Source organism: Mastacembelus armatus, chromosome 6 (assembly GCF_900324485.2).
Source record: "Mastacembelus armatus chromosome 6, fMasArm1.2, whole genome shotgun sequence".
Lineage (NCBI taxonomy): Eukaryota > Metazoa > Chordata > Actinopteri > Synbranchiformes > Mastacembelidae > Mastacembelus > Mastacembelus armatus.
In genome coordinates this window covers 17,562,217-17,588,754 of record NC_046638.1, presented here as the reverse complement: position 1 = coordinate 17,588,754, position 26,538 = coordinate 17,562,217, and the positions used below count along the sequence as shown (strand labels likewise).

The 26,538-nt window shown below is 39.0% G+C and overlaps 5 protein-coding genes across 8 annotated transcripts; 3 read left to right on the top strand and 2 right to left on the bottom strand.

Moving 5' to 3' along the window:
• Positions 1-165: 165 nt before the first annotated feature.
• Positions 166-1,253, bottom strand: mt2 (metallothionein 2). The gene is made up of 3 exons (XM_033325270.1): positions 1,094-1,253; positions 921-986; positions 166-377 (listed from the first exon to the last, which is right to left on the bottom strand). The coding sequence occupies exons 1-3, from the start codon at positions 1,116-1,118 to the stop codon at positions 286-288; spliced, it is 183 nt and encodes a 60-aa protein (XP_033181161.1). The 5' UTR covers positions 1,119-1,253; the 3' UTR covers positions 166-285.
• Positions 1,254-2,491: 1,238 nt separating this feature from the next.
• On the top strand, positions 2,492-8,358 carry LOC113132394 (lathosterol oxidase-like). Of its 2 annotated transcripts, none has more exons than XM_026310398.1 (6): positions 2,492-2,584; positions 6,001-6,218; positions 6,383-6,515; positions 6,734-6,834; positions 7,302-7,430; positions 7,667-8,358. In XM_026310398.1, exons 2-6 carry the CDS (start codon positions 6,009-6,011, stop codon positions 7,934-7,936), a joined length of 843 nt encoding a protein of 280 aa, XP_026166183.1. In that variant the 5' UTR covers positions 2,492-2,584; positions 6,001-6,008; the 3' UTR covers positions 7,937-8,358. The 2 variants fall into 2 exon arrangements, with proteins under 2 accessions (XP_026166183.1, XP_026166182.1); XM_026310397.1 differs by lacking the exon at positions 2,492-2,584 and adding an exon at positions 4,800-4,970.
• A 3-nt stretch (positions 8,359-8,361) lies between these two features.
• Positions 8,362-9,655, bottom strand: anapc13 (anaphase promoting complex subunit 13). Its single transcript, XM_026310399.2, has 2 exons — positions 9,386-9,655; positions 8,362-8,720 (listed from the first exon to the last, which is right to left on the bottom strand). The coding sequence occupies exons 1-2, from the start codon at positions 9,482-9,484 to the stop codon at positions 8,595-8,597; spliced, it is 225 nt and encodes a 74-aa protein (XP_026166184.1). The 5' UTR covers positions 9,485-9,655; the 3' UTR covers positions 8,362-8,594.
• Positions 9,656-9,947: 292 nt separating this feature from the next.
• On the top strand, positions 9,948-11,264 carry pierce2 (piercer of microtubule wall 2). The gene is made up of 2 exons (XM_026311939.1): positions 9,948-10,045; positions 10,698-11,264. The coding sequence occupies exons 1-2, from the start codon at positions 10,039-10,041 to the stop codon at positions 11,036-11,038; spliced, it is 348 nt and encodes a 115-aa protein (XP_026167724.1). The 5' UTR covers positions 9,948-10,038; the 3' UTR covers positions 11,039-11,264.
• A 948-nt stretch (positions 11,265-12,212) lies between these two features.
• rspry1 (ring finger and SPRY domain containing 1) lies at positions 12,213-26,532 on the top strand. 3 transcript variants are annotated; one of them, XM_026311101.1, is made up of 15 exons: positions 12,213-12,591; positions 13,042-13,670; positions 15,970-16,022; positions 17,965-18,077; positions 18,798-18,924; positions 19,659-19,717; positions 21,800-21,866; positions 22,078-22,209; positions 22,335-22,450; positions 22,652-22,795; positions 22,878-22,989; positions 23,268-23,370; positions 23,555-23,707; positions 24,037-24,141; positions 24,231-26,532. In XM_026311101.1, the coding sequence occupies exons 2-15, from the start codon at positions 13,273-13,275 to the stop codon at positions 24,325-24,327; spliced, it is 1,779 nt and encodes a 592-aa protein (XP_026166886.1). In that variant the 5' UTR covers positions 12,213-12,591; positions 13,042-13,272; the 3' UTR covers positions 24,328-26,532. The 3 variants fall into 3 exon arrangements, with proteins under 3 accessions (XP_026166886.1, XP_026166887.1, XP_026166888.1); XM_026311102.1 differs by having other exon boundaries at positions 12,213-12,595; XM_026311103.1 differs by having other exon boundaries at positions 12,215-12,348.
• Positions 26,533-26,538: the final 6 nt, after the last annotated feature.

The window sequence follows — 26,538 nt, the reverse complement described above, 5'->3', positions numbered from 1 at the left end:
TGAGGGTTTTTCATGCCTGTGCTTAATCTTTCCCCGATTGACAGCAGGCCTGAGCACTGCAGCCTTATGGGGGAGCTGGACCTCCTGTGATAAGCTGATCTGGGTTGGACACCGCAGATTTATTTTTTTAAATTAGTCAGCATTAATTGAAACGCTACACACTGCTTATGTGTTTAACTGTTTATTATGAACATGAAATCACGGGTACAAAATACATTATTCTTTGTGAACATCGATTATTCACTTTAGTTCACGAGTGCAAACGGTGTTGATGGTGCAGGCTCCTCACTGACAGCAGCTGGTGTCGCATGTCTTCCCCTTGCACACGCAGCCAGAGGCGCACTTGCTGCAGCCAGACGGACAGCATGGGCAGCAGCCTGCAATGACAGGGAAAGGCTCAGTGTGGTGGTGAAGCTGCTGCCATTCAAAATCATGACATAAGGCACAAAGTGAACCGTCTTGGCGTTCAGGTTTAAAGAAAAAAAAAAAAAGTTCGTGGAGCAAATTTGAACGGACTGTGTAGCTAATTAAGCCAAATAAAACAATCTGGGTAGTTGCTGATATTTCATGTAAAATCATGACTTCGGATAAACACTAAAAAAAAAAACAAAAACACCTGGATAAAGTGAAATTATACAAAAATCAGTATGTAAAATAAAAGTCCTACAGCAATAGGAAGCCAATTAAAAAAAAACAAAAAAAAACAAACAAAAAACACTATAAGCAGGATAAGTCACGTGTCACCCCCCAATTACATTCAGTAAAAGTTATGTCTCCATCATCCAAAAGACACAGATTTTCCGATCGGAGAAACTGTAATGCCCTGGTGATATTTGGCATAACCAGTTCTGAGCGGGTTCATGTTCATATTATAACACTAGTGAACCGCTCCGACGTGTTAACGCAGGCATTTAACTTACTCTTCTTGCAGGTGGTGCAGGAGCAATTCGTGCAGGTGCAGGATCCTCCGCATTTGCAGGTTCCAGCTGGACAAACAAAGACAAAGGAGATTAGCTTCATTCCGTCGTTTGACGAAAAGTCGTGAAAAAAAATTAAGACCAGACAAAGTCGCTAACAAATAGAGCCTACTTACTCTTGGAGCACTCGCAAGGGTCCATGTCTGAGTTGATGGCTGGTTCCTTTTCAGAGTATGAAGTAGATGTTTGATCTGTCTCGGTTGAGTCAGTGTTATGGGTCGGAAGGGAAGAGGCGGCCCTTTTATAGCGTCAGGCAGCAACAGCACCGGGTGCAAAAATGTGCTGTCACGCTGCACGTTGGCAAGAAACAGACGATTACAAAGAGGTTTGTGCACACGAGTTGGTCAACCACCGCCGAGCAGCAACGGAGAACATTCCCAAGTGAAGAAAATACTAAAAATGACTGAACATTACGTAATGCCCCTGGACCCTATTTTACCCAGGGGACACAAAGGCCCAGAATAATTACCATAATTACCATTTTCACACGGAGAAAACATATTTATATAATCATCATTATCTATTAGAACCCAGTGTATCACGTTTTATTAAGAGAGTGTCATTTCCACCCGTGGGGACACAAACAGCTTATTCATGAGTTTTCCATATAGGATATTAGAATGGCTTTTTTTACATAGGTGTAGTCAGTTTATACGGATAAATGCCATGTGAGAGGAAAATGATCAATATTATGCTTCACTTTGTAAAAATGATTAAAAAAGTGAGAAAATATATTTAGAGGAGCTCTCATAATGTCATCTCATGTGTAGCCTAGTATAAAGGCTCACGATGGCGGGTCTTTTTTAAGATAAGATAGACTTTATTCATCCCCCAAAGGGAAATTGAATTATTCACAGTCAAATAATGCACAAAGAACAAATAAAATTCAAATGTCAAATTGCATGGAGGCAATAAGGTGTATTGTCATGTTTATCTTCTATTAGAAGTATATGTACATTTTATTTAATAGGAATTTTACTGTGGTTTACACTGATAGATAACCTTATGTATCAGTGGGTGTGAATGCTACATCTATTTCCAGTGAATATTCTGTGCTTTCATTTAACTGGAATTTTTTAATTTATTTATTCATTTCACAAATTTTAAATTAAGCTCGTTTTACTTTAAAATATAAAATTTATAACAAATACACATCCTTAACAGTTGAAAAATAGGCTTTTACATAGTTTTTAATCCACAGTGTGACCTGTCAGGGCTTTCTAACTTCATGGATCTACTGTCCTAAAGCTCGATAAAAGTCACTTTCACAGTGACTCGATGATACATGACAAAAATAGGCTACGTGCTGACCTGTAGTGTCAGTCCATGGACTGTTTGCTTTCAGTCACATGTAAACAGCCATTGTTCCGTACTGTTTCCTAGCGCAGTGCACACGGTACAGACCGTCTGCCGCCTGCTGTCATTGCTCTGCACTCGGCCGCTTCGCCCTTCGCGTGTGAGCAAAAAAACCAAAGTAAACAGAGCGGAATATGGTGCATTCACGCACCGTGTGCAGCAGGGAATATTCGTTTCGATAGGCGAGTGTATATGACATACGGCGGACTTTTTACCCAGTTATCCAGAGAAAATACAAATCATTTTAATTTGTGAGTTTTCAATATATATATATATATATATATCATGAAACTGAACAGATTTATAGGTGAAAGCGAAGTTTGTGGACTACGCTGTTGAAGTGATCCCTGCTATTTTAAATCCTTTGTAGATAAATACATGCTCGCTGTATTGTGTGTTTTTGTGCTTTTTTAATTTTCTTTTTTACCAAAACACGTTTCCAGTGTTGGGAGACGTTCTTATAATCAGAGCTGGTTTTAGGAGCTTGAAGGCAACATGATCCCTTTTTTGCACTCGCCACTGCCTGAGTGGTTTGGAGCATACCTACTTCCCACACAAATCATTGCTGGTAAAGTCCGTAACTGAGCTGAGTCATTAAAGGACGTGACCAGTGTAAACAGAGCGTTACACGGAGTGCAAAGAGCCAACAATAGATTTGAAACGGAATGTCAGAAACTGCTAAAATCAATAGAAGAAGAAAAAAACAGGCCACATAAATCAGATCCCACAACAATAAAACTCCATGTGAAACAAATACAGTGCCTAAATATACACTATAGGTGTGGAGTACTACTTTTAATTTGGATAGACAAAGTTCAAAAATACAAGAAGAAGAATTCACTCTAACAAGTAGTACTTGTAGAGACAGTCTTTTGTAAGACTGGGCTGCAACGGGACAGTGGCCCTTTGTACAAATACAGAGACAACACTGTTCTACATCATTTTAGCAACAATTATTGAGACATAAGTTCACACAAGGTTAAACAACATCAGGAACATGAAGTCAAATGCTGTAACAGTTAGGATTGTTGTTTACAAATCCATGCACTGTCTGAGCTCAGTTTCTGTAATTTCTGATTGCACAATCAGATTGTGATTGATTGTGTGAACAGCCATAATTGCAGGTTGTGTGATTATTCACAGAGACACATTTGTAGTAGGCTAATTATGATGGATTATTTCAACAAGATGCTGGAGAATATAGGTGATTAGTGAAGTACTGCGATATAAAAATACTTCAGGGTGTTAATCAAGCTCAGTGAGCCCCCAATCCTTGTTTTGTCAGGCGAGACTCAGTTTGGGTTCTGGTTTAGAAAGGCATTTATTTATCATACATGCTTTTTATAAATCCCATGTCACTGATTGGTTAAGGTATTTAAATATGGGGGTTTGATCCTCAAATGTGTCAGTTTTTCTGAACCCACAGCACAAAATGCAGTGATTAGGCCACTGTTACTCTGTGACAGCCTTGAAAAGATGAACAGTAAAGCTTGAGAGGAATATGCAAGCACACCGTATAGTCCACAGTGAGGTGCTGTTTGCATTAGAGAGCGTTAGAGGGAGACATCTGCACATTTTAGAGAAAGAGGTCCTTAAGAAAGGTGTCTGACGGAGTCACTGTCCCAAGATAGAAAATGACACAGTGGCCTATGCTAGAGATACCTGTGTGGCTACTTGAAAAGAAGTGATCATAGATTAAAAAAAAAAAAGTAGTGCAAAGAGAAGCTTATTGCATTAAAATCATTCATAGTCCTGTTAAGATTCATTGTGTAGGGGTTGTCCTCCGTAGTCTGATGAGAAAATATCACATCATCCACTCGTATTTCTTTCCCAGTGACAGTATCCCGTTTGTTGCCTGTTTGTATGTGACAGCTCAGATGTCTAACAGTTATAGTCTGTCTGTAATTTGATTGGGTCTGATGCTCCGATTCTCCACAGATCAGATCTCTGTTCTGGTAGTCTGTTACATGAAGTGATAAATATTTTTTCCTTCTGATCAAACTCAAACATCTGACTTTTGCTGTGTGCATGTGCATGGGATGTGTACGTGATGACTCTGTGTGTGAGTGCGTAAAGGGTAGACAGCTTAGGGTGAACTTGATCCTCCGTGCCCAGCAGGGGACAGGGCACATGCATTGCTGTTTGCCCTTGCATGTGGTTTTATTTTGCATTTTAAAAAGCGCTCTGGTGGTTCAGAATATGCAGTGCATGGTTTAAATGACTGTAATGTGTTTTCAGAGAACTTGCATTATGATGAAGTGCATTCCATTACTTGGAATCAAATTAGCAAGCTGTCAGCACAGAGAAATACCTTTGCTGACACTGCATTAAAAATAGCAGAAAATGCTCCGGTTTCTCACAGTTTTCAAAATCTTCTTTTATCTGCTGACCATGCTGGTATCTTGTTCCACCTGGGTACATTTGTGTTCCCTCTACATTCGCTGCTGAGAGATCAAATGTGGCCCAGAAGAGCCACTTCTGAAACTGTCCTGCCTTCTTGGAACTACTAAGTAGGCTGCACCATTGGGCCACATGGTTACTGTCACAAGTCGTATGCTGTGTGTGCAGGAAGAAAGATTTGTCTACTGGCTAGGAAGGTTCACACAAATTTCACGTCTGGCCCTGGTCCTAAAGCAGGTCAGTTCAGTAGCAATGGCCTCTTTAAGAGTGAGCTCTTTTGAAAATATTGACAAAATAAGACTTTTAAAAGCATTAAACAGCTCTTAATTCATTTTGCATCATACGTGGTTATGCTAATGCACCACAGTGAAAGGTGACGAGTTGGCATAAAACACATGTAAAATAGAATATAAACCATTATAAACAATATAAAAAGAACAAACTGAAATTTCTGAACTGCATAACTTGGAATGCTTCTTTGCTGAGCGACAGTATATGCTGAACTACATGGCTTTCTTTAGCAACTGAGGGGTGGATTCATCCTGATTCAATGCTTAGACTCTAGTGCTTTCATAGTATATGTCACTGCTTCAGTTTTCTTAATTAACATTGCATGGTAAATCTACATCCGATTGGGACTGAGAGGATTTTATCAGCTACAGTAAATTAACAATGCTCAGGAACAGTTCTTGATCCTTAGAGACAAGCTCGGGACTTTGGTCCAGTCATTAGTCAGTCAACCTGTAACAAACAACTTAAGCATTCAGTCCAGTAAGAAAAGTTATATTAATAAAATGGAATCACATACAGAGACACAACTGTTCCATATCAGTTTTATTAATTACATTACAGTAGAATGGTTGTTAATTATAATTTATGACATTGTGTTTTTTTGTTCTGATTCTTTGCTTTAAAGTTGCTACAAAGTTTTCTGTCCATGTGTGCAAAACCTGCCTCTCTTGTGGCCAGGTTTGTCTAATGGCAGTTTAAAAATCTAAATAGATTAATTAAATCCAAGTTGCAAGATATGCAACTAAAATGCAACATTTTTAAAAAGGGTTAATAGTGGTACGATGAACACAATAAAATGCAAATACTGTTAAGTACTGAAAGCGATTCAGGCAAATACCTGCTAACACACATTACTAACCATTTCTGCACCTTTATGTGTTGGAGTTTCTGTCATGCATCTAAACTCTCCCACATATCTTTAGTAGGCTGTGTCATGGTGGTGAAATGCAATATTAATCTTTTCCACTGCTCACAGACTGTGCCATGGATCATGTGCTGAACACCGCTGACCATTACTTCTTCACTCCGTATGTATACCCAGCATCATGGCCTGTGGATGGCGCTCTCCGTCAGATAATCAGCCTGTGGGTGGTGACCTGCCTGGGAGCACAGTTGATTTACTTGGGTTTTGGTGCTCTTAACTTCTACTATGTGTTTGACCATAAGCTCATGAAACATCCACAATTCATTAAGGTAAGCTGTTTATTGGACCGGGATCTGTATTCACAAACAGGTCAAAGTCAATAAACACATTGGGTGTTTTAACTATTAATGACTGTTTTGTTTTTATTATTAAAGATAACATCAGATCTACTTACAGTTCCAAAGCAAACTCTGTGTCTTTGACCCATTGAAAGGACCAGGTACGACAAGAGATCCAACTAGGAACTGTGTCTATCATCTGGATGAGTTTCCCCACAGTGGCCCTTTTCTTCTGGGAGGTCAGGGGATACAGCAAACTTTATGATAATATCAGCAATTCCTCTCTGGGTGAGAAAAGTTTCCTTACACCTTAAAACCCAAGCCAGGGTCCTAGTAAACTTTGATCCATTAAAAATGTTTATTCCAAAGATTGTCTGATATGTAATATAATTGGCAAATGAGATGAATCCTGTCACGAATACAAAAGTCCTTGTATATGATGAACAGCTCATAAAATAATTAATCCTGATGAAACACATTAGTGTACTGGTTTGTTTCTGTTTCAGGCTGGCCTGGGGTGTTCCTGAGCGTTGCTGGTTTCTTATTCTTTATTGACATGTGCATCTATTGGATCCACCGGTGTTTGCACCATAAGAGCCTTTACAAGGTGATCTTCAGACTGGCTATCTTAAAGCTGGCTAAATGAATACTTGTGTATTAACAAAATACCAATATATACCAATATAACAATATAGCATATATTAACAATAAACCAAATGACTGTGTTTAAGAGGTAAGGGGTTGATTGTAGTGATGAGCTAACAGAGAATTACAAACGCAGTTCCTCTCTGCTCCATTAAGTGTTTTAATAACTTAAAGCTCATTGTTTTGCTTCAATAAATGGTAGAGGCCAAAGCTAAAAGGATCTCTTACATTATTAATCATTATTATTCAATATGAATAAGACTCCAAATCAAGAAGCTGTGTAAATTTGCATGTCAATATACTGCTTATAGCTGCCATCAAATGGCAACAAATCTTTTAAATGCACATTTATGATGTTTACTGTTGTATATTTGTTTGCTTATTTTGATAAAAAGTCCTAAAATTCAGATTTGTGTTTCTCCCCCTCAGCACTTACATAAGCAACACCATATATTTAAGATCCCCACACCATTTGCCAGCCATGCCTTCCACCCACTTGACGGCTTCCTGCAGAGCTTACCCTACCACATCTACCCTTTCATCTTCCCCCTCCACAAGGTGCTGATCTGTTTTTCACTCTGTACTATATGGGTGTACAAGCATCACTCACGACACTGAGTTAAATTCCACTTGAGTTGAATGATTAAGACAAAAGTGGACACATTTTGATGGCATGTTGACTTTAAAAAATACATGGAAAATTAATTTTAAAAGTTACTGTTATCAAAATTCTGCAAACTTTGCCACTTAACTGTCAAATGTTTTAAGTGACATTTGGGATGTTTCCATTACAGGTGGTATACCTTTTTCTCTTTGTCTTTGTCAACATTTGGACCATTTCCATACACGATGGAGACTATCGCATCCCTGGCCCTCTGATATTTCTCATCAATGGTGCTGCTCATCATGTAGACCACCACCTCTATTTCAACTACAACTATGGACAATACTTCACACTCTGGGATCGCCTAGGGGGCTCCTACCGACACCCCTCAGCCCTGCTTGGGAAAGGGCCACATGACCACATCCACAAGCTCATGGCAGAGGCTGCACAGACAGAGTAATGATGGGAACTGCAGTCAAGATATGCTCTTCTGATTTTAAACTCTTCAGATTTTTGGAAAGGCCTGAGTGAAGACCATGTTGATTGAGCTACATTCGCAGTTATCTGGAGCATAAATTTAAAATCTAAGATAAAGAAGAGACAATATGTAATTTTCAAAGTCTTGGTTTTGTTGCAGATCTGTCTAGATGTGGATGCAACCTGTATTCCTCCACTGTCAAGGGTACTATAAATATGCAAATTAGCATAACAAAAGCATTGTCTTTATGCCTACATAGTTTGAAATAACAGGATTTTTTTTAGTAAGCAATAGTTTTACACAGAACCACAGAAGTACATGCATGCACTGTGCTTCTATTACGATTCAACACACACAAACATTAATTTAAGATGATTAAGTGGTTTTGTAAAAAAAAAAAAAAACCTCAATAATGTGTCATACAACAGAGCCAAAAAAGGCAGTGCATTTGGATGTGACTTTTTCCAATTTATGGCGTTTCACAAGTATCAAAATATATTTGTGCATCATTTCTGTTGGAACATACTGCAAATCCTTCAATAAAGAATGTGATGATAAAAAGACAATGGATTACATGGGTCTGAATGCACTGTCCATTTGCATGTGTATTTTAGTTCCTCGTTCAGATTCCACCTGAGTCTCAGCTTCCAGTGCTTGGTGTGCTTTCATGCAGGCTCTGCAGGGCAAGATCTGTCCACTTCATCTCTTGTTCCTTTACGGACTCTGTGGACCCTCCATTGTCCTGCTCAGCCTCAGGCAGTTCGCTCTAAAAGGAAACATGCAAGACAAGACGCCATGAATAAAGAAGCAGGAGCTTTTGAGTTACAGCTGTCTCAGTGCATGCTGTTTTCTGTCAGTATGATGGTATAACAGTATGACCTTTTGGCGTTTAATTATCAAACCAAGTAGCAAGGTATGAGTGTATTTAAAGCCTGAACCACACACATCATAGATGTTTTGATCCTGAAAAACTTTTATTTAGATTTGAACTTCTTGTTCTAGTAGGGCTTTCTTTTCCTCGTTACCTGGAAAGCTCTTCATTGGGCTTAGATAATTTAATCTGCATACAAAATCTGCACGTGAAAGTAGATCAAATTGCACTTTCTGTCACCCCATACGCTACAGTACCTTCGGGCTGCTTCCTACTGGAATTTATAAGATTTGTCATTTGTCTAAGATACTGTGCAGTGATGCATGTTAGCGCCAAACATTTAGGAAGTACGATCTCATAATCTCCACAGTTTCGCAACTGTCAGATATGTTGGAAAACAACATCTGGATTCTATAAACTGAATGATCAACAGTTTTCGAGTAACCTCTCCCTTAACAACAATACCAAATGCTTCTTGACAATGCCAGAGAAGCCCCGGCACCTGACACTGGCTGCTACAAACAATAACTTTAATCTACATATAACGCCACAGCATTTACCAGAGGAATGGTGACATCCTCATATGGCAGCTTGTCTTCCCTCCAGGCATCATCAGTAAGGTCCAGGACTCTCCCATCTCTCTGGATTTCGCTGTCCATCGTCTGAGCAGGACACAATATCCAACTGCTCAGGTCTTCTCCTCTGACCCAGTTAGCCTCAAGTTAATTCCAATACACTGCGGAAAAACAACAGCTGTGAAGACTCAGGTTTTATATGGGATTTGTAAAGACCAGTCACCGTTTCAAAACAGGCGCCGTAATTAAACGTTAAACCTGACGCCCGGTGATGACGTAAGACAACGGTGCCTTCAAGTGCTCTAGAAAATGCTGCATTAAAGTTGTTTCAGTCCTAGGCAAAATTGATATCGATAACACTAACAGCATCAGTAAAATAACATAATGTCTGTGTATGAACGTTGTAAGAAAAAATGTTGATTTCATGGCAGTGACTAGCATTAGAAACATAAAGACGTAAAAAAAGATATGGTAAAGTGATTGTGTCAAATTACTGTTTGTAACCTTGAATTTCACCGGACGTCACGCTAACGTTTCAAGGTTGTCATGGTAACCAGAGGCTTGTTCTCTGTGCTTTGATCTCGCCAAAATAACCGGACAGAGATAAAGCTGACTGTTTCGCTGGTGTGCTGGTAACTATGAAAGGTAACTATATGGAGTTGGTTATAGACTGGGAGCAGCAACGTGTTTAGCCCTTTGCAACAGTAAATTTGGACACGCCAGCTAACGTCGATTTACTTCAGCGTTAGCGTTAGTAGATTTAGGTCGACAGTTAGCTTTAGCAAAAAGCTTGACAAAGAAATCACACTTTAACGTTATATCTGAAAAAGACTTTGTAACATACCTTTGAAATAAACACTCTAATATATATTGATGTTTAGATTTTACCTCTAGTAGGTGTAAAATAAACAAAAATTAAATTTCGGGTTATTGTGAAACCTCCAATTTTTTTCTAATATAAAAGTTGCTTGAGAACACTGCACTTGTCTTTGTAAATGACTTGTACAGCGTTAAAGTTTATCTTGTCCTTGACTAAATAATTTATTGTCATTAAATATGATACTCTGGCTCCGGCAGATCCCTGTGACCCTAACTAGGAATAATGAATATAGATAATGAATGAATGAATATGATACTGATTATTTTCTACATAAAGCTTTAGATGTTAATTGTGATTTTAGAGGTGATAACGGGCAAAACAAAATGAAAGACAACAGCTGATTCAGTCAGTTTTACTTTTACAAAAAAGACATACTTTATTTTGTGTAATCTTGTACTAAATCTGATTTTTATATAGGTTCTGCAATGATGGCGTTGTCTCAAGAACAGCAGGTAGAAAACAAAAAAACATGTGCCAGTCCTGGAAACCCAGTTTTCTCCTGCATGATGACTTCTGCAGCCAAAGAAGTACTGCCAGTGCTGTGGCTAAAGGCCCAGAATCCCCTGTACAGGACCACTTCCAGTGACTATGGTCTTTTCCCTCCAACCTTTGAAAGTGCACCATGTACCTTCCACCCTAAATCACAAAGATTCTCTGAGGACCTAGCCAAGAGTGGGATGTTTTGTGACAGCACCTTCAATACAGCCCTAGATCGAAACAGGGTGTACGACTGTCCCAGTTTACAGCACACTATCTAAATGTATAGATGACTTGGTGAAAACCTTTAGGCTTGGTAACAATTTCAGTCCATGTGAATTCTATATTTGAGTAACTCAGAGTTAATAGCAGAAGAATGCACATTCAGTGTATGTACAACCTTCCTATTTGATAAAAAGCAAGTAACATTTTAGTCAGATTTACAGTTTTGAACCTGTTAAGTTATTCATTTCTGAAACTGTTATAAACACTTTATTTTGAACATCAGCCACTTTGTAATTTGTTAATATTATTCACTTCAGTGATCTGTCCAGCGTGTAGCCCTTCAGCAGATTTGTTTTGTTTTGGATTGTCACATGTGTTACACTGCTTATCGTGGATACTTTAATTTACCAAATTCACTTTTTTCAATAATAATAATATTAACTGTGCCATCACATCACTGGAAGGGCAGATGGCCAGATTCTGTTGTTAAGACACATTTGTGATGATTCTAGTCTAACTTTAACCCAGCCCACCTTCACTTCCTCTGTATTATACTCATTCCCTGACCTGAGACTTTGATGTGATGTGATGATTTAATATTATTACTTTAGTGTTAATAAAGCAAACCTTTTGATTAGCAATTAAACATTTCATTAAGCATTAAATAGCATTAAACATCTTTTTTATCTGTTCAGTGCGACACTGATCATTAATCTTTTGATCTTATTATCCCATTACACAGCCCCAAGATAAAGTCAGATTCAATGTCTTACGTGTGATACACTGTAGACTCAGATTGTATCACAGTGAATGGCTACTGATTTTATAAGAGCACTTTACATTTCAAAAGGAAATAGTTTAGTTGCATTGTTATTACAAGTTCTCTTGCAGTTCATGAAGACACAGTAACTATTTTTAATATTGTAACTTTGCATGTAATCTAATTGAAATGTAGAGTAGCCAAGTTGTTGCTTGTATAATTTTTAGTTCTCTGATGATTAGGAGTAATTTGCATGTTTTTCTCTTCAAAAATAGCTTTTAGCAATGTACATCCCTATACAAAACAAAAATATATGAGCCTATACTAGGTAACATAATTCAACATGGACAATGAATGAAAGAAAGGTTTTGTATCATTTAGGAAAGAGGGGACTTTGTCTCTGACGTGGTATTCACCAGAAATCCTCCTCCTCCTCCTCCTCCTCCTCCTCCTCCTCACAGCTGATCATGGCCAGCCTTCACCGTTAGCTGCCTGGGCTACGGAACTTAGCGGTATAGCGTCGTTAAATGTGTGGAAGTCCTGGTTAAGTGGCATATGAATGTGCTGATTTAGACTTCACAGAGGAGTGTTGCGGATCATACACGGGTAATGTGAATGTATCCTCATAGTTATCCACCGTTTGGGAACCACGCTTAGTTGACTGTGATTCCCGTTGGCTATCTAGTTGTAGTTTCACAGTAGAACCAGAGGAGTGTCCAGTTAACCGGCTAACAGTTAGCATTAGCCGGTTAACTAGCATACGGCTAACGCTACTTAGCTCTGTTTTGGTAATTACTGTATTCTGGCTCGCCTGCGTTTGAATACTGGGGGATCTCAAGCGGCAGCACCGTAAGTATGTGTCCAGGCAAAAATGAAATCATTATGGTTTAGTAATGAATACGTGCTAGTAGTTTCAATTTGGCACAGCTAACGTTACAATGCCTGATTGACGTGTATCCAACCTAGCTGGCTAACTAGCTAACGTTAACTGAAAAGCTCTTGTTTGTCAACAGTATGAAAATGTCTCAGAAATGTGGTGTATAATCCTGTGCCAACTTAAATCTTATAGAGATTGTATAGTAACCCCTATACTTTACTTGAGAATGACTGGCGAAATGGCTGTTAGTTTTCTTACTAGTTTTCTTTTTCTGGTTATAAGTGACTCTTGATGGGTGCATTACTTCAGCTGATCTTGGGTTTAGCTAATTGCTTACAGTGTTGAAGAGTAAAACATACAGTTCTGACTGACTAAACTCAGGGGCAGAGTCTCATATTTGTCTTCTGATGTTGCTTTCACAGCTATGCAAAGCCACTATAACAGCTGAACCTGAATTTTGTGCTTTCCATGATGTTCAGAGCGTTTTTCATCGCATCACTTGACCTGCCCCGGTTCATTTAACTAGCCATATATCATTACTCCCAGGCCAATCTCACATCTCTGCTTGGCAACAGTATGATCATTTACACTGTCACTGAAACCACCCAGCCCACTGGGACAAGAATCCCACAAAACCAGGCTCTCCAAATGATATGATAGTAGCCACCTGGATCACTTTCTGCGCCTGCAGGAGCCTTGCACAGGTTCTGCTTTTCCTTTCCTCCTCAAACTCCCTTCCTCCATTCTGGGAGACCTTTGTCAGCGTGGTCACCGGCACTGGAACCATGGGTAACAGCTGTGTGTGCCGGGACGATAGTGACTTGGAGGACCATCACCATGGGTCATCGAGGGTCATGCGAGGAAACGCTAGGAGAGTGGATCATGGTACAGGAGTGGGTGTTGATACTGGAGAGGCTCAGAGCAGTCGGCCCAGGGACCCAGTCAGGCCACCGCGCCGAGGGCGAGGGCCACACGAGCCACGAAGGAAAAAGCAGAATGTGGATGGCCTGGTGCTGGACACACTGGCTGTCATCAGGACACTTGTGGACAAGTAAGTCACTTTTTACTGTACACAGAGGAATGCTATTAATAATTTTATATGCGTTAAAGCTATATCAGAATGATGATGGGAGTGTTGTGAGTTCTGACAGTGTCTCGTCAACTAACACATCTGAACAAGGGTTTTTTTTAATATACTGCAGTGTGACGATCATTATGAGTAGAGACATGACCATGCTGATCCTTGGCTAAGGTTGTTCTGTCCATAAGTTAAAATACTTCTTATAATACTGTTGTTATTTAAATGTCAGATTAAGGGAATAAATTAGTATTTGAACGAGGAGCATCAGCAGAGGCCTGGTAAAGTAATCAAGGCATATTAGCATATTTACTAGGCTTTTTTTTTTTCTCTGCACGTTTGAGCCTTCTTTACTCTTGCCCTTAATTTTCCTGTCACTGATAAATATATTAATGTGAGGGTTACCATGATCACACACATGAAATTCATACTAATTCAAACTTATTTTCACTCAAATCACAGTACTAAATGCTTTATGCTGTTTCTATTTGTTCTTTTACTTGTGGCACTAAACCGGTGTAAGTCTTAAGAGAAGGCTTTTTGCAAGCCATTTTTTTTTCTAGACATGACTTGCTGCAGTGACTTAGCAAAACTGATGTTTCTTGCTTAGATGATAAAGTACTTCCTATGTTGTCTTCCCCTTTCAATGAACTATTGTCTTCTGATAAAACCTGTACAGAGCGACCCTGTGGAGTTTTCCTCAGAATTGATTTGATTGAGAATAAAATATAAGTAGATTTACTGCTGAGCAGTCTCCTTTCTATGAACCTGGACATTGCAGTGTCTATAATCTCTTTGCATAAAGTGGTGTCATATTTCTTGAGTTCATGCAGTAAAAAGCAAAAGTCCTGCTTTCAGAACAACTCAGTAAGCATCTCTGTTGTATCACCTTTATTAATGTAGGTTTATGTCTGCTGTGTTCCATTGTTTGCGTCAGTCCACTTTAAACTTCAATTTTGCAAACTGTTGTTTTACGTAACACTGCAGCTTTTCACCCCTGATACTTTAAGCTCAGTTACACAAATTTACATTCTAGTTTATAGGTAAAGCACACTGGCGACTTTCTGCAATGTCACCTATAACTCTTATGGAGGTCTTCTTTTTTTTAATGTATTCTTTGTCTGATCAATCAAAAAAAAAGTATTTACAGATATTTTCACTTTAGACTTCACTGACATATAATATAACACAGGTTTGCCACACCTGTGAAGTGTAAACTACATTTTTACCACAACAAATATTTGGATAAAATTGCTGCAGGCTGAAAAGCTTCCCCAGTTCTCTTAATTAAATAACCGCTTCTCACGATTGAGGACCTTTTATTTGTGACAGTTGTTGAAACATTACTATGGTAGAGAAGACGTGCTTATGGTCATCTTCAGCACGTCCACAAACAGAGCAGAGCAAAGGTGTAGTAAAAATGCTAGGATCATGATGTTACGTTTCCTCAGGGAACAGGAGAGAGTATTGGCAAGTTGTGCTAAATGAAAGTGCCTCACTTCCAGGGCTCAAACGACAGTGTCTAAAAGTTTGACAATTACAATCGATAGCTTTAAAATTTAGCATTACTTTAGGTGTGTGTCTGAATGTAACTCTTTAAGTGAGTTTAAGCTTCGTAATACTATATAGTTTGGCCTTGTGACAGTCAAATCATGTCCTTGTCTTGCTAGTTTAAAAACCTTCAGAAAAGAGATGCTGATGAGGAACAATGACAGAAACTGCAATGCAGTACAACCAGTCCAATAAAAATGTTAGAAGATAACTATATTTTATTGTATCATCTGTGCATGACTATATTAAAATTGTCATTTTGCTTGAACTATTGCCTGTAAAACATTTTTGCATCCTTGTGTAAAAGACATATGTGTATTTCCAAGAATTTGTTACTAGTGTGATTTCAAAATGAAGGACAGTATTACCTACTTAGATTTGTTATAGAAATCTGAATAGCTGACTGTGGTAATGGCTGTCAAAAAGAAAGCCATTTTCAGCTTGCTATAACAAGCAACAGTAAAAACAGCGTCATCATCTCACAGAAGTAAATCCATCACAGTTATATGCTTGACTTAAGTTGTCTTTAAGATAGCCTTACTAACATTAGATAACCATTATTGCAAGGTTGAAGGTTTTAACTGAAAATCTTCACTGCCATTTGTGCAAAGCATGCACATATCACATACAGCCAAGAGGATTGTGTAATGTATACCATTCAGGTAAACAGACCTACACTGATATGTCATCATCCTCTGTGCAAACTGTTTTTGTCTTTCAGTGACCAAGAGCCCCCTTACTCCATGATCACTTTGCATGAGATGGCAGAGACAGGTAAGAAAAAAATGGAACACACACCGAATGCCTCCGAAGGTTATAAAATGGGAAAAGGTAGACACAATAGCTGTATTTGCAAATATTAATTTGTTGAGGTGACCAAAGTTGTTTTAACTGATAAAATCATGTGTTAACGTTTAGTCACTTGCACAACTCTGAAATGAAACAAACTCACAGCTGCATTGTGGTTTTGACACTTCACAAATTATGTAGGATATTTATAATTTCTTCTCACCTGTGAGGAGTCCCAGGAATTCAAGCATGTCCCTGCTGAATGCGATGTCCCATTGCCCTTGGGCTGAGCAGGTGGGATGTTTTTGAGAACTGTTGGGGCAGTGGTATTAGAGTAGCTTTTAACCAGCTGACATTTGGAGCCCTCTTCAGAGCACTGCAGCATTGTTTTACCAACTTAACACATAGTGACACTGGAAAGTATTCAATCACTTTCTGGTATGTAATTTGCTTGTGTGTGTGATATATAAGTATATAGAACATCACTGTATGAAATTTGTGATGTTTAGTAGCCACTTTAATGAAGGATATTTGCTTTGATTGACCTGTGTTTTATTGTTAAGAAGAAACACAATTTAAAGGGCTGAAATATACAAATCCCAGCAAGCCAATAATATCAAACTACACACTGAACAAAGCAGGGGCCAGGGGCTACAACACCACCTGTCTGCTGTTTACAACCTTGCTGTAATAATACTGCCTCAGCATTTCTCCAACATGCACTGGTGTAGCTTGGAGGGACCTTATGTCACCTATGGGAGGGACTTGGTCATTACTTACACTTCAGACACCATGTGTTGGTCAGTACTTAGACCAGTTAGTGATATTCTTTAATTTGTCATTTTTGAGTGTATGAATGTTTGAAGCTTCAGCTGATGTCTGTATCTTTCTTTGGTTTGTTGTATGTGTGCTTTCTTGTGCATATGGTGAATGAGGTTCACATGCTGTGTGTGCACACGTGTGTGTTTGTGTGTATGCTTATGTGGTCGTCTTTGAATTCTTATGTTTGGACCTTGTGTCATGCACATATGGTGTTTGACACTCACATGGTGTGGTGTTGTGTAGCTTGACAACAGCCAAGTTGGGTCTTAGCTTGCAGATACCGAACGCTGATGGCAGCCAAACAGCACGTTAGTCAGCTAGCTAGTCAGTCTGTTTGATGTGTGCTACAGTAATGCATTATTCATAAGTCTGTTGGCTTTTGTGAGTGATAGTGTTAGGGAGAGTGTGTTTTGTTATGAGTCACCTAATGGACAGGAAATTGATGTTTTTTTTCATTTGAGCTGCTTTCAGTACACATAATCCAGGAGACTGCCAAGGAAACCTCAGCACAGTTCAATTACCTATGAGTTATCTGTTTGCCAGTTTGCCTACAAACATAAATATAGTGTACCAGTATATGCAACTGTAACAAGAAATAATTTGAAAAGATAGTTTTCACAAACACTGTGCCAGATTTTTATCATGTTAACTAAGTGGAAAAGTTGTTGTTAACAGTGTTGTGTATTCACAAACAAAATTTCCATAGGTGAAAACAGACTTCATGATTTACTTTAAAAGTTGGAAAAGTTTTCGATTTGAAAGGTGCACAAATAATGATATGGGTGGCATATGATGTAGACTCTAGGCCTTTGGTCTCAATTTTCACTGAAATGAAACCATAAGCTTATACTGAAGCAAACATCAACATATTAATTGATGCATATGATTTTAAAGATGATAAACAAATCTAATGTAATGACTATACAACAGAATACACAGTTCCCAAAGCTACACTACTGTCCATATTGAACAGAAATGGGGGTCAGAATGGGCCCTGAAGATACTTGATGATAAGTGATATATATGAAAACCACTCTTAAGACAATCCACAGAGCTGTCTTTCACATAGTATGTCATGTCAAACGTTTAATTTCTTCCCTCTTAGATGATGGTTGGTTGGAGGTCGTCCAGTCTCTGATTAGAGTGATCCCACTTGATGATCCACTTGGTCCTGCAGTGATCACCCTTCTATTGGATGAGTGTCCCCTGCCCACCAAGGTTAGTGGCTCATGCGTTGAGACAAAGAATAAGGCTGTATTACCAACTGGGCCTAGAGAACTCTTAGACTCGACTGTAGAGGTTGAATCTCAAAAGTGACCCAGCCAGTGAATGTTAAGTACTTGTAAAGAATATAAAAGAGAAGAAGAAAGACGTCGTTCTTTTAATCAAGTCCAACAGTTTGACTCTCAGTACTATTCTTGGTTTTGTTGTTTTCTTTTGGCATGTGCTTTTCACTCCTCCCCCTCTTCCACACCACCTCTTTCTTCCCTTTAGATAAATAAAATCATGTTAGTACCCCCTGCGTTCCTGTCCAAAGTAACCAGAGGACATATCATGACAGTTTGAACAGTATGAACTCTGTACTCTTCTTAGCTTTCAAGAAAAAATGTGCTGCTCATATTTTGCTTTGTTTTTAAATCTTCGGGAACAAACAGCAGACACAGCAAGTATAAAACTGCACTTGTAATACTTCAAATAACATAAGTTTTGGATTTATGGACGGTATTCCTCTCCTTGCCTGGAGTCTACAGCAGTCACTTCTATCTTTCCCCTCTAGCAATAACGGAAGTGTGTGTGCGCATGCCACCATGTTTTTCTCACACTTGACTTTCTAACTTTGTATCTTGATCTACTGTGCAGCATTTTGGAGTGTTTGACAGAAACTGTGTGTACATGTGACTTTCAATGGAGTAACTGGTTTGTACCCTCTCTCTCCAGGATGCGCTCCAGAAACTCTCTGACATGTTGAATCTGAGTGCAGCCATAGCACGACAGGACGCCCTAATCCCTGCTAAACACAGAAACACCACAGCTGTCCTAGGATGCCTGGCAGAGAAACTGGCTGGTACAGTCCTTGTTTACACACTTCTTTTTAACCTTAAGTAGCTTCTATTGAAATTTTACTGGCTCTCTCAACACTTCAAGACACTCTCACACATTGAGCCCAAGTAACGTATCAGAGAAACACAAACACTGTGATGGTGAGCTTACAGGGAGGTATACATCATGGATTATGGGCAGCAGGTCTTTATGTAGCTCTACATACAGATTAGACCAGCTCAGCTAAGTTACTCAGTATTCTTGGAAACCAGAAGAAACCCCACTCAAAGTCCTGAACACTGAGGTTTAAATACCTTATGATTTTCGATTAATACAGATTCTTTACGTTTATATAAACAAAGCAGCTGAGAGCAGATGAAAAGTGAGAAGCTGAAGAAAGTTCATTTTGTTCTTACCAATGAAATGAAAGAAAATAAAACAACACTAGGGCTGTAATGTAAATGAATACGCAGAACTCTGATCTTCCTACAGTATTAAATAATTGTTGCCTGGAAACAAGATAATCGGTTTCCATCTGCCAGCAGTTTTTGTTGCTATTAATGATCAAAGATCATTCTCCAGTGTCATCAGGGCAACACACCAGTTCGTCTGAGTACTGTAGATTCTCTGCATGTAAAAAAAACTTCTATCATTCATTTAGGTTGATAGAAACATAAGCAAGAAGTAAACGTTCATACAGTATGTTATTGAACATAAGATAACATGAGTCTTTCAGCACTCATTTTTTTCCTCTCTCAGGACCAGCCAGTATTGGACTGTTGAGCCCTGGAACCCTTGAGTACCTTCTAGAGAGTCTGGTGAGCAAATACACAAATACACCCTCAAATCAATTTTTATTTATAACAGTCAAATTCACACATACCTCATTGTCTCAGTCTACATGTGTGTGTTTCTTTTGTTTTTGTTGTTAGCTTCCTTATTATTTCTCAGTAACTAAACTACCTTTTTATCTTCAAAAAACTAAACCCAATGTAAAACAGTGCTTTATTGCTGCTAATATATATTGAGCATCTTTTGTCATGGATCACTTAATACATGCATTTGTTTCTGCATTGTGCTTGCTTAGCTGGTAAGCAAACAGCTGTAGGTTTCCAGTTGTTGAGGTCACTGGTAGCACTCTGTGTGAAAGTCAGGCGTTGATGCGTTGTTTCATGTACATCACTGAGAGTAGTGTGGTTATCACGAGGTAGACGCTCTGTTTATACCACTGTTTCGATGCTCAAATTGGATATTAATCAGATAAGATCTTCACGGGTCCCCTCTGCTTTATTATATTTTACCGAAGCTTCAGGTCAGTTCTGCAAATGCTGTATTTCAAGTTGTTTATACCAATGCAGCAAAAAGTATCCAAACGTAAATATTTTTAAGAAAGGTTGAAAATATCTGAGTTTAGTGAAAAATGCTCTGCAATTGTTTCACAGTTACATAAACTCGTTCAGTGATCCTTTCTTTCAATGTCTTTTAATATGAAACAGTTGCTGGAAGTGTTGAGGAGGAGTTTGGAAAGAAACAAGAGTGAGTCAGAGCACAGTTTTTAAGTTTTGTGTACATGGATGTCAGGGACTTCTTGAAGGAGCAAACAAATGCATGCAGGTAAATTTTATTAGTAATCTTTATCCTGGATGTTTAGGGTTATGTTATGTTAATGATCGTGCGGTCAAGAAAGTCAGGTTGGGTGAAAAACCAAGAGAGCTCTCAGGTATGTACAGTGCATTCAGAAAGTATTCAGACCCCCTTCACATTTTTCTGTTTTGTTACGTTGCAGCCTGATACTGCAGTTGTTTCAATTCATTTTGTTCTCATTAATCTACACTCACTACCACATAATGACAAAATGAAAACAGCATTTTAGATTGTCAGATTTAAATTTAAAGAAAAAAACTGAAATATCACATTTACATAAGTATTCAGACCCTTTACTCAGTAAAGCTTTCCACAACTGGACTGGGGGATTTTCTCCCATTCTTCTTTGCAAATCCTCTCAAGCTCGGTCAGATTTGATTTGGGCCGTCGGTGGACAGCCATTTTCAGGTCTCTCCAGAGATGTTCAACAGGGTTCAAATCAGGGCTCTGACTGAGCCACTCTAGGACATTCACAGAGTCGTCCCTAAGCCACTCTTGTGTTGTCTTGGCTGTGTGCTTAGGGTCGTTATCATGTTAGAAGGTGAACTTTTGGCCCAGTCTGAGATCCTGAGTGCTGGGGAACAGGTTTTCATTGAGGAGATCTCTGTACTTTGCTCCATTTGTGTGCTCAGATTCAGCCAAATGCGTCACAACTCCTCAGATAACATGTCATCAGGACAACATGAGTCGTAAACATGAGGCAAAAGCAGCCAAAGAGCTTTTCAGGAGCTGCTTTCCACATGCTGGAGACCAGATTAACAGCAGAGACAGCACAACAAGCACCAACTGATGCTGGCTGCACTGAAAACCTGAGGGCATCAGCAGACAACACAATGTGTCTGCTTATGTTTGAGTCAAAGACTTTATGCAGTCATTGACTACAATTGACTTTTCATAAATAGTAAATAGCATTTTAACTCTTAAAATGTCTTATGTGTCTCAAAATACTAATAATAATATGAGACTGGACACTTTAATGTAGCGTCCATAGATTTGGGTTTTTTTTTTTGTTTGTTTGTTTTTTTTCATTTCAGATTGAATGTGCTTATACACATACGCTGAACAACAAAAGATGTGTTGTTTAAATGCTTACTGATACATAAATACGTAAATGATACATAAATGCTTACTGATAAATACAACTTTTTGTTGTATGTTAGGGTACAGGGAAATATATTGTCAAGTTAATCAAATGAGAAAGGTCCACAACCTGATGAGCATTTTGCTTTGTGTCTGTTTCGTACATCTCCCTCCAGAGCTCCGAGGCCCACCCTACTGTCATGCTGTTTGCGCTCATTGCTTTGGAGAAGTTCTCCCAGACCAGTAGGTTTATTCGTCTTAAAGCCATTAAATATTATTGATAGGACAAGTGAAAACTAGTGTCTTCCTTCCAGAACTATACAAAAATTAGAAATGACTTTCACAGCAATTAACAGTTTTTCTGCTGACAACCAGCCTCTCCAGTTTACTGGTTTTGAGTTTCATTTGCTTTCCTGATGGATTGTTTGCTTTTATATTTGCCTCTTGTCATCAGGTGAGAACAAACTGACAGTGTCTGAGTCATGTATCAGCAACCGACTGGCTGTCCTGGAGTCATGGTCAGAGCATCCCGACTATCTGAAGAGGCAGGTGGGGTTCTGTTCGCAGTGGAGCCTTGACAACCTGTGTGAGTAGCCCCATTTTTTTTAACATTGTGTTTGTGCAGAATCCCATACTGAAAAAACAGTGCCACAGCAGTCTGTTTAATTAAATGTTGTGTGTGTCTGTGTGTGTATGTGCCATACTGTTCAGTCCTTAAGGAGGGTCGTCAGTTCACCTACGAGAAGGTCAATCTCACCAATATCAACGCCATGCTCAATAGCAACGATGTCAGCGAGTACCTCAAGATCTCCCCCACTGGACTGGAGGTCAGTCTGTAGCCTATAATAATAATAATAGCCACATTTCTTAGCCTACCGGGAGATCCATATGATCTGTAGCAGATCCACTCATTTCAAGAAATTATTGAGATTTAATTGATATACTCAATAGCTTTGAGTAAAAAATATATATTTATAAAATGTGATGACTCATGAGAAATGTATTTTTCCATTTGACCTCATCCTCAGGCACGATGTGATGCTTCCTCCTTTGAGAGTGTGCGTTGTACGTTCTGCGTAGATTCAGGAGTTTGGTACTACGAGGTGACGGTCATTACATCAGGTGTAATGCAAATCGGATGGGCCACCAAGGACAGCAAGTTCCTCAACCATGTAATTCTCTTCAAAGGCTTTACTGTTTAATACTATGTTTCTATATATATAGACACGTAATTGAGCATTTTGTGTGTTTCAGGAGGGTTATGGAATAGGAGATGATGAATACTCATGTGCATACGATGGCTGCAGGCAGCTCATCTGGTACAATGCTCGCAGTAAACCTCATTCTCATCCATGCTGGAAAGAGGGTATGCACTTCACAAACAGTTAATACCTCGCTCTGTTCTTTTGTGCTTTAATAATACACTTAAGAGAAATTTTACAATCATCGTCACTATGGACAGTACAAGTGAGGAGACACCATGCTTTCTCATTTGTTTAGAAATTGTGTTTTGGGCTTTCTAAAGTGTTTTGTGATTTTCAATGCCCACACTCTGCTGTTACTGCCAACATTAGCTCCCACATGGAGGGATCATGGCAATAATAGCATGCTAAGGCTTTATTCTGTGAATGTATGGCTGTTTAGGAGATGCCATTGGCTTCCTGTTGGACCTAAGCAAGAAGCAGATGATCTTCTATCTGAACGGGCATCAGCTGCCACCAGAGAAACAGGTCTTCTCCTCAGCCACGTAAGTCCACTAATAAAGTCAGTACTTCTGTTTTTGTGGTCCTGGAGCTCAGGTTTCAATGGGAACTCCCTCTCATTCACTTCCTTCCTCTCTCTTTCTGCTTGTTCCTTTCTTCTTTCTTTCTTGTTCCTCTTTCTGCTTTTAACTAAACTCCCTTTCTTTCGTTCACCACTGTACCTGTCAGGTCTGGTTTCTTCGCCGCAGCTAGCTTTATGTCATACCAGCAGTGTGAGTTTAACTTTGGGGCCAAGCCTTTCCGTCACCCACCTTCTGTCAAGTTCAGCACCTTCAATGACTTCGCTTCACTGCTGCCCAGTGAAAAGATCATCTTACCCAGGTAAGCCATTAAACTGGTCCTTAAAGTGAATGTTTTATGGGGGCATCTAAAAGAGACAACACAAGATTTGGGTAGTAAATAACTAATCTAATGGATGGATGTTTGTACTTGATCAAACAGTTGCACTTGGTGGTGTGTTCAGCCTCTGCTTGATACAAACAACAAAGTAACTTGCTCTACATTTTAGAGTGTGTAAATAGAGCAAACCAGAGGAAGAATGGTGGAATTAGCACATGAATACTTACTGTATCTGTTTCTGTGTTTCTCTCTCCTTTGTTTTTTTTTTTGTTTGTTTGTTTCTTTTTTTTAAATGTCCCTATGTTTCCCAGACATCGGCGTCTGGCCTTACTAAAGCAAGTTAGTATTCGAGACAACTGCTGCACGCTGTGTTGTGACGTCATGGCTGACACAGAGCTGCGGCCCTGTGGACACGGGTATGTGTGAACTTGATTTAAACAAACAGTGCTCATAGATTTCCACATTGGATAATTGGTCCTATGTCTTTTCCCTCATTTTCTTTCAGTGGTATGTGTATGGAGTGTGCCTTACAGTTAGAGACGTGCCCCCTGTGTCGCCAGGACATCCAGACCCGCATCAGACTGATCGCTCATGTCTCCTGACACACTTCGTGCCCGTCCTCCAGTAAAGAGAGACGCACAAGCCCTATAGCTTCCCCCTCTTCCTTCTCTAATCTCCTCTCACCCAAAAGGGCTGTGAGAACCGTGGCACAATGTTTTGATGACGCCAGAGCTGTGAGTTCTGGTCAGAGGAGGTGACGATGGAGGGGTGGAGAGAAGGAGGAGGATAGATGAGAGGAGAGAAATCAAACCACAGCTAGGTCCCAGGAGCTTTCTTTCATTTGCCTACATCTCCTCTTCTGTATCCTTCCAACAACTCACTGCAGAAACTGGGCCACGAATCTTCAACTTTGTACAAACGTGTTTTTCAAACAAAAAGAGTACATGTGAGGAGCTGAAACTCTTTTATCGGTTTACCAACAAAAACTCTCATCTGCAAGCCCCTGCATAGAGTTATCAGACACCCTTTGAAATACCAGGATCCACAGCACTTTCAGCCTAGAAGATACAACTATATAATCCCATCACCAGGTCTGCAGATATGAAAGGCCTGGGTAGCAGTAAAGAACAGAGCCTGCAGTACAGTATAAAACCCAAGGTACAGATAAATTTGAGATGTATCTCATGGTCATGTTTTGGGGATAGATATGTGAATTGTGTTGTACCATTTTCAATAGCTTTTCTCAAGGTCATAATAACATCTATCCTTTGGTCAGCTTCACTGTTGGCACTCATTGATCATGCACTGATAGGGTTGGCATTCATGAAAAGATGCCAGGATATTTGCCGTAAAACATGTTACTCCTTGAGTTTGGTTTTCTGATTGAATTTACAAAAGATACATTTACAAAAACAAGAACAACAAAAAAGTTAACACAGTTCACAATCAGTGAAAAAACTATATACTTGAATCTGTAATAGGCTATTTTCAGGAAGGTTGACCCTGCTGCTTTTTGTGCTTTGTCTTTGCTGAGCTGTTGATCTTTCCTCTCTCTGTCATTTATGCAACAACAGCAGCAAATAAATACGCAGGGATTCAAATTTACAGAAAGTTAATCTTTATGTATGTTTGGGGAGTCGCTAAGGAAGAAGTATACAATTAAATTTCTACCACCACGCTGAAATTACTTTGGATTGCTCGATTACAGCAGCCTAAGTAACCAAGTCTTAATTTGTGTTTGTTTCATGCGTCTTTGTTAGGGCGACTATTTTCAATCCACATGATGTGATTAAAATTTGTATTATAAATTATAGTGAACACTGTTGTAAAAGAAAAAAGTACTACAGGTTTTGTTAATTGACAGTGTTTTATCAGCTGATAAGTAAATTGTTTCAATCAAATGTGAAATGTTCAAGTGAATTGTTTTTCCTCCATATGAGTTTACTGAATATCCCAGGGTTGTTCTTCAGATGATGTCATTTTGGGTTAGATTTAAACGGTGAAATACTTGACAAAAAAATCTGCAAATAAACTACCCACAACACTGTGACATGAAAAAAACAGTGTGGACTTTAGCATAGGGGGAAAAAAAAGTGTATTTGTCTCATTAGCTACAAATCACAGCATTCTGAGATTTTATCCATAAATGAATTGATCTGGCCCAATCGAGGTTGTTATACAGGGAGTGAGTTTTCCAGGTCACTGGTTCGGACAGGGATATGTAGTTTTACTCTTTGTGCTTTCAGTATGAGCACAATTTCTCTGCTCTCATGTTGTTTCTCCATCTTTATCCTTTTGGCTTCAACCTCATGTTTTCCATTGTCTCTGTCCATCCTTTACTTGAAGCATTTCTGGGATGATTGAATGATGTTTGTTTTTTGGAAACAGGAGACAAAATGAACATATGAGAGATTCTGATTTTAAAAATGCATTTGTATAATTTACATTTCAAATTAAAACACCATAATTTAGAATTTGATTTGATCTAATTGCATGGCTGCAAACCTGGAAAATCATTCAGACTATACTGGAATGATTTTCCAAACGTAACATGTCTCTCTCAGTATGACAAAGGACTGGTTTGGTCACTATTTAGTACCATCTTTTCCCTGGAGCACCTTATACATGCAGGTGAAATAACTTATGGTTGTCTGTTGTCAGTTGGAGAAGAAGTTGATTGTAAAGAGTAAGTTGTGAGTTGTATTTAAGATATTGATAAAGAAATTTTGCCGCAGGGTTCCCAAAGATGTGATTTATTGAATTGTTTCCTGAATTGTGATATTTGTAATAAATGTATGTTCATCTTATTTTAT

Coding starts and splice junctions, on each gene's coding strand:
- rspry1 (XM_026311101.1), top strand. CDS start 13,273: ATGATAGTAGCCACCTGGATCACTTTCTGCGCCTGCAGGAGCCTTGCA. Junction 13,671..15,969: donor ATCAGGACACTTGTGGACAA/GTAAGTCACTTT, acceptor TTTGTCTTTCAG/TGACCAAGAGCCCCCTTACT. Junction 19,718..21,799: donor AGTACCTTCTAGAGAGTCTG/GTGAGCAAATAC, acceptor ATCTCCCTCCAG/AGCTCCGAGGCCCACCCTAC.
- LOC113132394 (XM_026310398.1), top strand. CDS start 6,009: ATGGATCATGTGCTGAACACCGCTGACCATTACTTCTTCACTCCGTAT. Junction 6,516..6,733: donor TATCAGCAATTCCTCTCTGG/GTGAGAAAAGTT, acceptor TTTCTGTTTCAG/GCTGGCCTGGGGTGTTCCTG. Junction 7,431..7,666: donor TCATCTTCCCCCTCCACAAG/GTGCTGATCTGT, acceptor TTTCCATTACAG/GTGGTATACCTTTTTCTCTT.
- mt2 (XM_033325270.1), bottom strand. CDS start 1,118: ATGGACCCTTGCGAGTGCTCCAAGA. Junction 987..1,093: donor CCCTTGCGAGTGCTCCAAGA/GTAAGTAGGCTC, acceptor TTGTTTGTCCAG/CTGGAACCTGCAAATGCGGA. Junction 378..920: donor CTGCACCACCTGCAAGAAGA/GTAAGTTAAATG, acceptor CTGTCATTGCAG/GCTGCTGCCCATGCTGTCCG.
- anapc13 (XM_026310399.2), bottom strand. CDS start 9,484: ATGGACAGCGAAATCCAGAGAGATGGGAGAGTCCTGGACCTTACTGAT. Junction 8,721..9,385: donor AGGATGTCACCATTCCTCTG/GTAAATGCTGTG, acceptor GTTTCCTTTTAG/AGCGAACTGCCTGAGGCTGA.